General features: G+C 41.2%; 1 protein-coding gene across 3 annotated transcripts in view; it reads right to left on the bottom strand.

Annotated features, from left to right (window-relative positions):
- The window catches only part of wwox (WW domain containing oxidoreductase), a 190,564-nt gene that overhangs the window by 98,034 nt on the left and 79,957 nt on the right, over positions 1–12,573 (bottom strand). The window contains exon 9 of one of the 3 annotated variants that reach the window (XM_058076316.2): positions 1,905–2,104. The exons of the other annotated variants lie outside the window; for them this stretch is intronic. Coding sequence (XP_057932299.2) covers positions 2,072–2,104 — 33 coding nt within the window. The 3' untranslated portion in view covers positions 1,905–2,071. Of the gene's footprint in view, positions 1–1,904; positions 2,105–12,573 lie in introns of those variants that run through there. 3 annotated transcript variants of the gene reach the window in all.

The following is a 12,573-nucleotide window of genomic DNA, read 5'->3' as shown; positions in this document are numbered from 1 at the left end:
TTGCGTAATGATCCTCTTGTGTTGGTTTTGCTGCCACTTTTTTTTTCTCAGTGTTGTAGTGGCCTTTTTTTGGAAGAGCTACCTGCTTCCCACCGCTTGCCAATTGCTCATCAGGCCTTTATCAGCCTGCTGTATGCCACAATCAGATGCCTAACTGTGTTCCGTTATGTGCCACTCCATGTCGCTCTGTGACAGATTTTTATTTAAACACACACTGAGCCACAATATCGGGTACATTTGCACTAATCTAATGAGATCCAATGTGAGCGTCAAATATCCACCTTTACAAAGATAATAATGATTAGAATTAACTGTCAATATAAAAGACATATTGTCATATAATGTGGTCTGTCTTTATTTAATTTATTATCATTTACTCAATGTCATTACTTTAACTTGGTTATGATTTTATTTTTTATTAAAAATGTATTCATAGTTTTTCTTTATTTTTTTATCTTATGCTTTATTTTACAAATGTTTCTTCTTTTCCTTTAACACTGCACAAGCTACGTATATGTTTTCATTTTTAGAATCCTATTTGCTCATTGATCTTTTATTTTTTTTCAACACCTTACATCCATTTCACACAGGAATGTGTCCTGCAGGGTCAAAAGCCAAGGAGAAAAAGTGTGCTTTTAGATTCTAAAAGTACTTAATTAAGGGGTTAGAAGTGGACTGTTTGTAATATTGTGGTTACCTTGCATGAGAGGGGCAAATATGACACACCTCTTTCAGAATCATACACACCGCTGCTAATTACAACCACAAAAACAAACATTGTTAAATGAATAACATAAAAGCACAATACAAATGACGATGTATTGAAATGGCCCCATACTGTACGTGTTATGAAAAACCCTCTTCAAGTTGAACTACAATGACCCCTACTGGCCAGAGGTGGTACACATGCAGAGACGAAGCATTCTGACTCATCATCAGCAACACACAATAAAAACAAGCAGGCAGTCAAGGTAAATTGAGATGTGGTGTATATTCTCCTCCAAACTGTTTTTGTTGTGTCTCCATTTTCTTCCCTACAACCTACAACATATACCTTCCTTCACATCTAGTTTTCCGTGTCCCATGAGGCCTTGCTTGGCAGGATGTGAGCTATACTGAGTGAGTTGGCTGATTCACCCACAGAGTGCCCTTTGCTGCTACAAGGACACAGAGGAACACTGAGGGGATGAGAAGTTTGTTTTCAGAGTGCAACTATTTAAAAGCCTCTTTAGAATAAGTTAGTTAGGTAGCAGAGAGAGCTCATCTGCAGGAGGAAACATGCTTTCGGGCTCACCTTGAAGAACCACTGACCCCCTGCATGTACCTTTATTGCACCTCCAATTAGAGGAGGGGTATAGAGGGAGGGTGGGTTACAGATAAGGGGGGAGAAGAGAGAGAAAAGCGGGGGTGAGGTGTATTTCATAAGTGTAGTTCCATAAAGTGCACTGACCCAAATGGCATTCAGTAATTCTTCCCAGAGCCATAGGAGGAAGCATAATCAGAAACTTCATCAACACACACTTTGCTTCCATTCTTCCCGACGTCTGAAGGAACTCCCACCACCCGTAACCGTCTGCTGGAGCCTTTTCAACAAAAATTGTGCATAGGAAGTAGAGGTGCAATGATACGCAAAATTCAATGTTTGGTTCAATACGTTGGTTAAGGTTAATACTTTTTCAATATATTGAGGAAAGGAAAGGAAATTCCTTTCCTTTTTATTATAAGACCCCCAATAAACAATTTGGAAGTGCACTTTAAGGAGGAGTTGAATTCCGAAAATCGCACATAGGAGTTTTCAAACACGCAGACAGCATGCAAAGCCCATATAGGAAGTAAATTGAGATGCAATGATTTTCTGCGTGCATGCAGCCAGGTCGCACGGGCAAGGCAGGGGAGGAGTGTGTGTGTCATTGCGTACACTGGCCGGCCATGGCTGTGCCTCCTCCAGCTGTACACTGTGGTTCTCCCCACCTCCGTGGACGCACGACAGCATAGCATACCAAAAATAATAAGTCTTCTCCGACCATAGCTGTACACTCTGGTTCTCCCGGTCACCAAATAGCTGTATGTGTTATAGGACGCCAGCCACGGTGATGAGCAGCAGCTGCAGCAAAGAATGAGGAATGACACAATCAACCAGCCGCCGAGGTGGAAACCGGAAGTGTGCCACTTGTGCTCCATATTGTTCAATACACATGCATTACTGAGTTAGTCATTACTGAGTCCTACTGAGATGTTTTTTGTTCTGGTTTGGAGAGTTTTTTGTAATTTTTGTTTTTTTTATTTTTGATGGTTTTAAAGTCTTGATAAGCTGATAAACAGCCTATTTCACTTTGTCATTTTCAATTAATTACTTTTTCAAAGTGTTTTTGTCACACTCCCCCTTCTTGCTTTTGCGTATTGTAGCTCTACTTAAAACTTCATTAAGATCCAAATGTGCAAAAGGTAAATTCTAGGTATTTTTCATAAGATTTTGATCAGGTTTATATCTACATACAGTATATCTATATATATAATTTAACGTGTTGCCTGGTTGTTGTTTTTTTTTTTGGTGACACCTCGTACTGATTTTTGTATGGAATACTTTCTAAATGGGTCGGCTTTGTTCTATTATCCTTGCGGATTATTCTGTGTCTTTCTATTTATTTACTGTATATTAAGGAGGTGGCTATCATAAAGAACTGGCACAGAGCGATTGCATTGAAGACATTCTATAGGTGTGTGTGCAGAATTAATATTTGTGGTCTCCTAAGTTACACTGACGTTTTTCCTTACATAATTCATTCATTCATTTTCTACCGGTTTTTCCTCATGTGGGTTGCGGGGGTGCTGGAGCCTATCCCAGCTGTCTTCGGGCAAGAGGCGGGGTACACCCTGGACTGGTCGCCAGCAATTCACAGGGCACATATAGACAAACAACCATTCACACTCACATTCATACCTATGGACAATTTGGAGTCGGCAATTAGCCTAGCATGTTTTTGGAATGTGGGAGGAAACCGGAGTACCCGAAGAAAACCCACGCATGCACGGGGAGAACATGCAAACTCCACACAGAGATGGCCGAGGGTGGAATTGAACCCTGGTCTCCTAGCTGTGAGGTCTGCACGCTAACCACTCGACCGCCGTCCTCATTTCATGCAAACATCAAAGAAGTGTACTTTTTCGGCAAAATGTTTTGAGGTTCCAACGTATAGTATACCACACACCCACTGCATGCACCCCAACAACATCCATTTAATCAAACTAGTCTCTCTCATCTTTCATGTTGTTTGATCAGTCTTCATTCTACCAGCAGAGACAAAACTTCATCTGCACTCCTGCAAGAGTTGTGTTTCATTTCCCAACACTTTGCAGCAGCATTCACAGACTCAACAGCAGCACACACAAATAAAAACAACAAAAGAACATCTTTTTTTTTGTCACAACTGCAAGCCAGCAACTCCAGCTGAGTTAACCGATACTAGTCAAAGAGCCTCTAGTTGGATTGATCCCACTCTGTCTTCATGATCATGTCAGCAATATGTCAGATCTATCACAGCAGTGTCTGGATGGATACGAGCGGACAGGAATCGGAAAGAAAATAACACGACATGCGTGTGGAGCACTGAGCAGCCATTGATCTGCTCGCTCTCTTTTTCCAATACGCTATGGACTTAACATGGACTTATGCCTTCTTAAGCACAAGTGGGAGCGCTCCTCCTACTCCCTCCCCTGCAGGGCGTAACACTTGCACAATGCTTCAAAAGAACATTTTGTTTATATGCTCAATACTGCAAACATCAATAAAATTATCCCATCATTAATATCCTATCCGGTGCACATTTAATGCAGAGCCACGGAGCGGCCAGCTCATATCCAATAAGGACATCTATGCCCGATCACTCAGCTCCGCACTGCGCATCACAAACGTCAATGGAGCTGGGCCTATAACAGCCATTCTTTACACACACACACACACACACTCAATACTGTGAAGAGGGAATAGGAGAATTTATTATCTTAGGAACTGCCCTGACATCGTTTACTTGATGTACTTTAAATCCTTTAAAGTACATCTAGTAATGTAGCGGTGCAGCCAGAACAAAAATAGAGCTCTTTGGCATCAACCCGAACGGTGGTCTTTCATGGCAGAGAAATTATACATTTGAACCCAACAACACACCATCCCTTCTGTCAAACATGGTGGTGGAAATATTCTGATTTGGGGTTCTTTCTCTGCTAAGGTTACAGAGACGATCTCTCCACATAGTACAAGAACCACTCCTGGCTACAGCCAAAACTTTGTAGATGGGTTGTGGTTTGGTCTTCCACACAAAACATATTGCCAAAGCAGCAGACGAGTGTCTGAAAAAGAAGTACATTAAGATGTGGGAATGGCTGCTCCGGTCAGAATGCTCCAAACATGCATCACAATAAAAATTATATAAATTAAAATACAAGCTATATAACAGGAGAAGAGTACCTTACACATTTTCCTAGTAGAGCAAATCTGTTAAGCATGTAAGACCAACAATACTATTTTCCCTATTGGATGGACAGGACAAAAAAAGATCAAATTCAATAGTATTTACATAGCACCTTCTTTATCAGATTACTGGCACTGGCAGTTATTTACCATCTCTGAATGATACAGTACAGGGCAAACTAACTAGTTTGTTACGTGCAATATTGTACGAAACCAGTGACCATGTACAAAAACGGAGGGAACAACATTCATTCATAAATTTTTTACCGCTTTTCCTTACGATGGTCGCGAGAGTGCTGGAGCCTATCCCAGCTGTCTTTGGGTGAGAAGCGGGGTACACCTTGGACTGGTCGCCAGCCAATCACAGGGCACATAGTATAGACAAAGCAATTAACCAATAGAGTCACCAATTAACCTAGCATGTTGTTGGAATTTGGGATGAAACCGGAGTACCTGGAAAAAAACCCACGCATGCACAGGGAGAACATGCAAACTTCACACAGAAATGGCCGAGGGTGGAATTGAACTCGGGTCTCCTAGCTGTGAGGTCTGTGTGCTAACCGCTCGTCCGCTGTGCAAGGAGAAATCAACTCATTCATTCATTCATTTTCTACCGCTTTTTCCTCACGAGGGTCGCGGGGGGTGCTGGAGCCTATCCCAGCTGTCTTTGGGCGAGAGGCGGGGTACACCCTGGACTGGTCACAAGCCAATCACAGGGCACATATAGACAAACAACCATTCACACTCACATTCATACCTATGGACAATTTGGAGTCACCAATTAACCTAGCATGTTTTTGGAATGTAGGAGGAAACCGGAGTACCCGGAGAAAACCCACGCATGCACGAGGAGAACATGCAAACTCCACACAGAAATGGCCGAGGGTGGAATTGACCTCGGGTCTCCTAGCTGTGAGGCCTGTGTGCTAACCACTCGTCCGGAGAAATCAAAAAAAAGGAGAAATCAACTCAATGTTATCAAAATGTTGTCAAAACAAAAACTTTCCAGTCACGTTGGAAAACTGCCATGCAGCCCAGTTTCCCAAGAAAGGGGATCCTGCTAGACTTTAGTTTAACTGTACAAGCTGGAATTCATATTTCCCTTCAATAAACCGCAACTCCCCAGCGCCGGCAGCTCCCATACAGCCCCGGACAATGATACTACCTGGCACAAAAAGGCACAAAAACACTAAAAAAAACAGGCTAAACAAACCTGTTTTGAACCAAGGAACATTGGCGATCAACATTACGACATCAAAACTACGACTGAAGCCTGTCCATTTCTCACATTTGCAATCAAATCAAAAAGCTTGTTACATGGACTTTTGGGATCAATGTCAATGCTGTGAGCTTCATAACACAAATCTATAGCTCCGTGTTGCATGTGATAAGGAAATGCATGCGAATGCTGTTGACTATCATAATCAGAATGGGGACACTAGTGAATATATCACACAGGTGGAGCGCTCAAGCCTAAATCCAACGACAGCCCGATGTCACGTTGTTTGTTAAACATGTGCGATGACTCCAGGGCTGGCTGGTTCAAAGGTCAAGTAGAGTCAAAACAGGTAGGCGATTGCCTGATCTGGTCTAAGTGTAATGACTAATCAATGGTGGAATGCATTAGCCTAATCTAATGGGCCAGGTGGGAGAGAGGACAACGTTAAGACGCATGAAACACATGATTGAGCACAACATGCAACAGCAATGCAATCAATAACACATAGAGTGGTCTAACCCCCAGGAGGGGTCCCCGCTTCTGGAGCAGCCCCCCTGCACCACATTCATTTCAGTGGCGCTCTGCATATGTGTGTGTGTGTGTGTAAATATGTATGCTTTGGGTTGGTTAGGGAGGACAGGAAAGGAACCAGCGTGTTTTAGTCTGATTGATTGGATTATGAAATGAAATGAGGAAAATCAAAGAAGGCTTTTTTTTTTTGGACCCTCTAACACTTCAATGAACAGCCATTGTTTCACCGCTCCTATGAGACACATATGGATGAAAAGAAAGCGATGGCTGTATTATGGGATGCAAACACTGGGAATTAGGGTTGTAGTCGTGTAACCATGATCACGGTTCGGTAGGTACTTGGGTGTTAAGGTCTTGTTTTGGTTCATTTTTGATACAATAAGAGAAGAAAATGCATAAAACTTCTTAGTTTTTGTTTAGACAGGTGTCTTGATTTTTATCATGAAAAACTGCAAACTATGAGTATATAAGTAGTTGTAACCCTAACATTGCTTTTGTGTTATTCACTTGTTTCTATCCATTTGCATATTTCAGCAGGAGAGCCAAGTGTTTCCACACTGGAGTCTATCACAAAGGAAAAGGGTGCTCAAGTTCTGGCTTCTCCTTGGCACTCCCGCTAGCTAAACGCTGGACTGCACAGTATTGGTTCACCGAGTAGACAATATATACTGTCACTATATAGCAAGGCTGTTAAACTTGCAGTTAATGTGTATCCTGTGGGAAATTGATACTGTATAGAGGCATACCAAAAAACTACATTAGGAATACATACGTACGATCTTGCACCCAGACAAAAACAAACAACAGATTCTTATGTCCTGCCACATGCAGTACATGTGTCTCTTTCAATCTTTGTTGTGGCATTCCACCTTTATCCTGTGGACATTTTGTGAACAAATATCAGAATGTGTGTGCGTGCACGTGGGAGAAGAGAAATGACAAGTAAGGGACAAGAGCCAGTCAGAGTAGAGGACAGGCCTGGGTCAATACTCAGGAGCGCATACTGCTGACACTGCACTGCTCAACACACAAACACACAGAGACACACACTCTGAAAGTAATGTACACAAAAGACAGAGTGACATCTAACAATCAGTTCAGAAAATGAAACATAGAAGTATACCGGAGACGATGTGTGGCATCAATCATAATACTCAGAATAATAGTATCTAATCACATTTTTGTGTTATTGTAGAAATATAAGCTATCACAAAAATCATTCACTTTTTGGTGTGGAGTTTTTGAATAATGAATGTTGAACACTGTTATCTTAACACAGTGCTTCAAAAATAGTGGGCAGGACCAGTGAAGTGTTAGCAAGAGGCTTTCAGTGTTAGTGCAGACCAGCATGCCAACATGTACACATTTATAGTACTCAACATGCAATTTGACTCTTGAATACGCTTGGACGTTCTCCATTTTGTTGCTTTTCGGACTATAAGTGGCGCCAGGGTAAGTTGCACCAGCCAAAAGTGCTCAATGAGGTCTGAATCTGTACCCTTAAATTCACACCAAGCACATACCGCATGTGTCAAGTCCACATAGCGTGGATTTAAAAAGCTCAATTCACATTAGAGGCGTCAATGCAGCGTTGCGTATCCCCCAGCTCTGTCACTCCTGGCGACCAGACCAGGGTGTACCACACCTCTCCACCCGAAGACAGCTGGGATAGGCTCCAGCATACTCCCGCAACCCTAATGAATATAAGCGGTATAAAAAATGGAAGGATTGAAGTTACATTGCAGTACATCCTGTTTACACGTGTCAGCGGTTACTGATAGTAAAGGCCTTGTGTACCAGGTAAGTATTTTCATTCATTCATTCATTCATTCATTCGTTTTCTACCGCTTTTTCCTCACGAGGGTCGCGGGTGTGCTGGAGCCTATCCCAGCTGTCTTTGGGCGAGAGGCGGGATACACCCTGGACTGGTGGCCAGCCAATCACAGGGCACATATAGACAAACAACCATTCACACTCACATTCATACCTATGGACAATTTGGAGTCGCCAATTAACCTAGCATGTTTTTGGAATGTGGGAGGAAACCGGAGTACCTGGAGAAAACCCACACGGGGAGAACATGCAAAGGCCACACAGAGATGGCCGAGGGTGGAATTGAACCCTGGTCTCCTAGCTGTGAGGTCTGCGCGCTAACCACTCGACCGCCGTAAGTATTTTCAAATAGAGAAAAAAAAGAATTACAGTTTGAAGATTATTCAGTAATAAAAGAATAAATAAAGGCGTTAACAATGACATAGAGACACTTTTTATTTTCTACTGTGAATGTCTACTCGAGGTGCAAAGACGGCAGGGCCCTTCCATCTTTGGAAAGAATCAGCGCCCCGTGCCTTATTGAGTGAGGTGCAGTGTTTAAGTGAAACTGATGAGAGATGTGTGAGCGGCGAGGACTGGCCTATAAGTATGTGGTGAGGGTCATAGGTTAATCCCTATCGATTCCTTCCAGCGTGTGCATATAGCCACATAGGAAGAAGATGAAGGAGAGGCCTGCTTCACCGCAACGCAGCATGAAAACCACCACTCACACACACGCACACACACACGTTATGTTGCCTGATGCTAAGTAGGGTAAGGACAAGAAAATGAAGTATAATTTAATCTCTAAATAGCTTGTTAAACACCCTCGTCTCAAACAGATTGCACACCGCAACCTTTTGGGAAGCTTAATGAGATATGATCATTGGCTTCACTTCCACTTTGGCACAGAGAAGGAGGTCTTTTCAGAGATATCACTTCAACCGTTACGTGAGATTTTGGTCATGGTAATGGCTTTTGCTTGTTTTTGTTACATGGAAGCGCATCATGTTAATATTTGCATAATTCAACATGCAGTTACTGATGGTCTGTTCATGTCCTGTGTTTAAAACTCACCATTTTATAAGAACAAATTAAAGTAATTGAGAAGTAGCAGTTGATAGCTTATGCGGCGGCATATCTGATAAGTCACTGCCCCTCTTGGCACCGATGCAAGTTGACTGTACCAGCCACAAGTGAAACAACTTGCTTTGCAACGCACGTTTCTGTTACAATTAGGACAGAATATATATATTATATTATATTTTGAGACCATTATAACAAAGTTAAGGTGTTTTAAGTATAATTTATGAGCATATCTACAACTAAAAACCCACCTCTTTAAATCTGTTTTTAATGTCTAACTTTTTATATCTGACTGCTGTGCCCCGCCCCGCTTTTACTCATGTTTTAACTGTGTATTAACCAATGAATGTTGTATTTTGGTGTGTCTTCTACTCTGTTTACTTGCTTTTATTCAACTCCATTCTTCTGTAAAGTGTTTTTGAGTATTTTGAAAAGCGCTATACAAATAAAATTTGACTTAATTATTATTATTATTATATCTACGTTGTATTAGTTATAGTGTTTTTAGAAACTCTATTTTTTTCCAGTTTGGACACATCTGGACAAAGCAATAACTTGCTACGCTGCCCTCTGTCTGTGAGAGCCAGCCATGCAGCGTGCTTGATGAGGTTCCCAAATAATACCTCCATGCGGCTCCATTTGTAAACGAGCCCTTCACTGTCGCATCCCAGCGGAGGAAAGGTGAAATATCACACTAATATGAACAACTATTAATAATGAGCCCCCCCCCCCCTCCTCATTTCCTCACCCAATCGCTACTTCTCTCTGCATCTCTATCTACCCCCTTCTCTTGCTCTCTCTGCCTCTAATCCTGTCATGCGGGCAATAAGTGTATGCACCATGAGCACATTTAATTTCTGCGGTTGGTTTTCAGCGAGCCCAGAGGTGAGCCTTAATAAGGATCAATGGCACTTTATCTGGGACAGCACCCACTTCACAGCATGCAAATTACACAAGCAAGCCTTTAAAAAAAATGAAAAAAAGAAATGGATTTAATTAAAAAATGTAGAACCACGGGCTCTGGAAATTCAATTAAAGGATTTATGCAAAGGTTGGCTAGCTTTTTGTGTTGCAGTTCCTGCTTATATAATGAGCTTTTCATATTAAAAATCAATAGGTAATCTGGGCTAGGGGATCGGCTGCTTATGTACATTTTTTTAAATCAATTTGAAAAATAGTCCATCAGCTTGGTGTCACAACAAAGCAAGGAGGCGGGTGGAAGGGAATGCCAAGAGTGGAGGTGAGGGGTTAAATCCTTCTCCTCTCTGAGGGTCATAGCGGAGAGATGGCGAGAAAGCTCTAAAAGAATAGAGAGGCGATGAAGAAGCAAAAGAAGAGTGGGGGAGAACAGGTCAGTTTGTGTCTCCCTCTGGCCTCCTCTGATCCCTTCTATTAGAGATGGAGTCCCTTGGCAAGGAGAGCAGAGCTGCCTCTGACCTGTGGCTCCTGGGTAATTTAGCCCAGCCCTGAAACCAACTCAACCCAGAGTGGGGCATCCTCAGCTGGGGGAGATGTCATAATGGCCTCCCTGAGGTGTCTGGAGGGGCTGATTGTATGTGTTGGAGGAGACCTTAACAAAGATATTGATAAACACATTTAAAAAAGCATCTCATCAGGACATAAAAGTAGGTATAAATGTCTACTTTGTATTAGAAGTGACTCTGTGTTTTGCTTTTTATTTGGCTTTTTGGCATAATGTGTGAGGGCACATTTGCAATATCTTAATTTTTCATCAAGGTTTAACAAAATAATAAGTTCAGTGCTAACTTGAGTCCCAAGTTGTTTAATGGCAGAGGGTCTTTAATTGGGCTAGCAATAGCCTACACCAAGGGTCACTCTTGTGAGTGATGAGTAGCTATTTCCATTTGTAAAAGTAGCTCTCACAAGAAAAACCATTGGAGACCACTGGCCTACACTGAACTCGCGGTGAGCTTGTCGCAAAGTGAAATGAACAGGGGGCACAATAATACGATAATACATTCACTTTTTACAGAACATAAGAGAAGTCTCTGGTAGCAAGAAGTCTGCAATAGAAGCCTATGTTCTTATGTTGTGAAATGCTATTAATAAAGTTTGAGGAGACTGAATGGGTTATACTTTTCTCTTGAATACTTAAAACCCATTTTTTGAGTAAGGACCTCAAACAATGCACAATGATGAGCGAATTCAAGAAACAATACAAGCAGTTGATGTTTGCTAAATACAAGGATGAAGAGTCTTGAACCAGTCATGATGTGCTATATATATCACTATATTGACACTTACTATGGTACACATTATGTCATTGTATGGTCATATCACCTCGTACTTCGGTACATTATTAAAAAAAAAAAAAATATGAAAGTATTATGAAAAGCAGGAAGTGAACAAATGCAACAGTTACTGATTGTAAAAGTACCAGATGGAGGGGTAGGATTTAATAAGCTTTGCTTCTTCCTACTTCTTTTGGACATGTGGAACTGTGAACTGATTATGTGATGCACTCAATTGTAATCTGATGCATGTTCAAATGAAATAAAACCATTACCATTTTTTGTGAAATACTTGATGCAGACCAGTCTCACCCAGACTCTACCTCCAGCGGCCCCCTCTGGTAAATTGAGTTCAGGAGCCCTGCTTTAAAAAGTGTTGAACTGTTTTAATGTACTGTATTAACTAATGTATTAACTCAATATCAGTCAGGATTTTGACTGATCTTTCAAAGCACGTAAAATATTGTGTTGTAGGGCTATATATGTAAACATGGAACCTATCAAAAGAAATATTATGCTCTCGTCTTCCATCCATCCATTTGCTATACCGCTTATACCGCTTAACAACCATTCACACTCACATTCATACCTATGGACAATTTGTAGTCCGAAAAAAAGTTTGTTTCTACCTTTTTCTGTTCGTTAGTAATCAGCAGTAAAACATAAGTACATAAGTACGTTTCAACAAAAAAGGAGGGAAAACAGTTTTTTGTAAAAAAATACATTTTAAGCGTAACTTTGTCTTTGACACAAAATTAGTTATACATATTTGGGCAAAATATCTAAACAACCATGCCACAACATAAACAACATAAAATTGGTTGTTTTACATCAAAATGACAATTTATTTACACATAACACCGTGAACTATTTACAGTTTCCACATTTGGCACTGAACTTTGTGTGTGCATGTGTGTGTACGCGTGTGCATGTGTTAAAATTTCCCTTTAATGCGTAACCTTCTGCACGCTACAGTCCTCCATGCTTTTCCAATACCTCCTTGCTCTGGACCGGTTTAATACTTGGAGAGCTGAGCTAAGATCTTATTTATTGCACTATTGCCACAGTGTGGTCGTTTTTACAGCCTATTACTGATTTCTTCGTTACTTGCGTCATCACTGCTTTTTTCTACTCGCGCAAAAAATATAAAAACATTTGGGTTGAAAAAAATGTATAAATATAATAGTAGCGAATGAGTTAATATT

Source organism: Doryrhamphus excisus, linkage group LG1, assembly GCF_037039965.1.
Source record: "Doryrhamphus excisus strain RoL-2023G ecotype Guam linkage group LG1, RoL_Dexc_Guam_v1.1, whole genome shotgun sequence".
In the NCBI taxonomy this organism is placed as follows: Eukaryota; Metazoa; Chordata; class Actinopteri; order Syngnathiformes; family Syngnathidae; genus Doryrhamphus; species Doryrhamphus excisus.
This window is presented reverse-complemented; position numbering and strand designations above follow the sequence as displayed.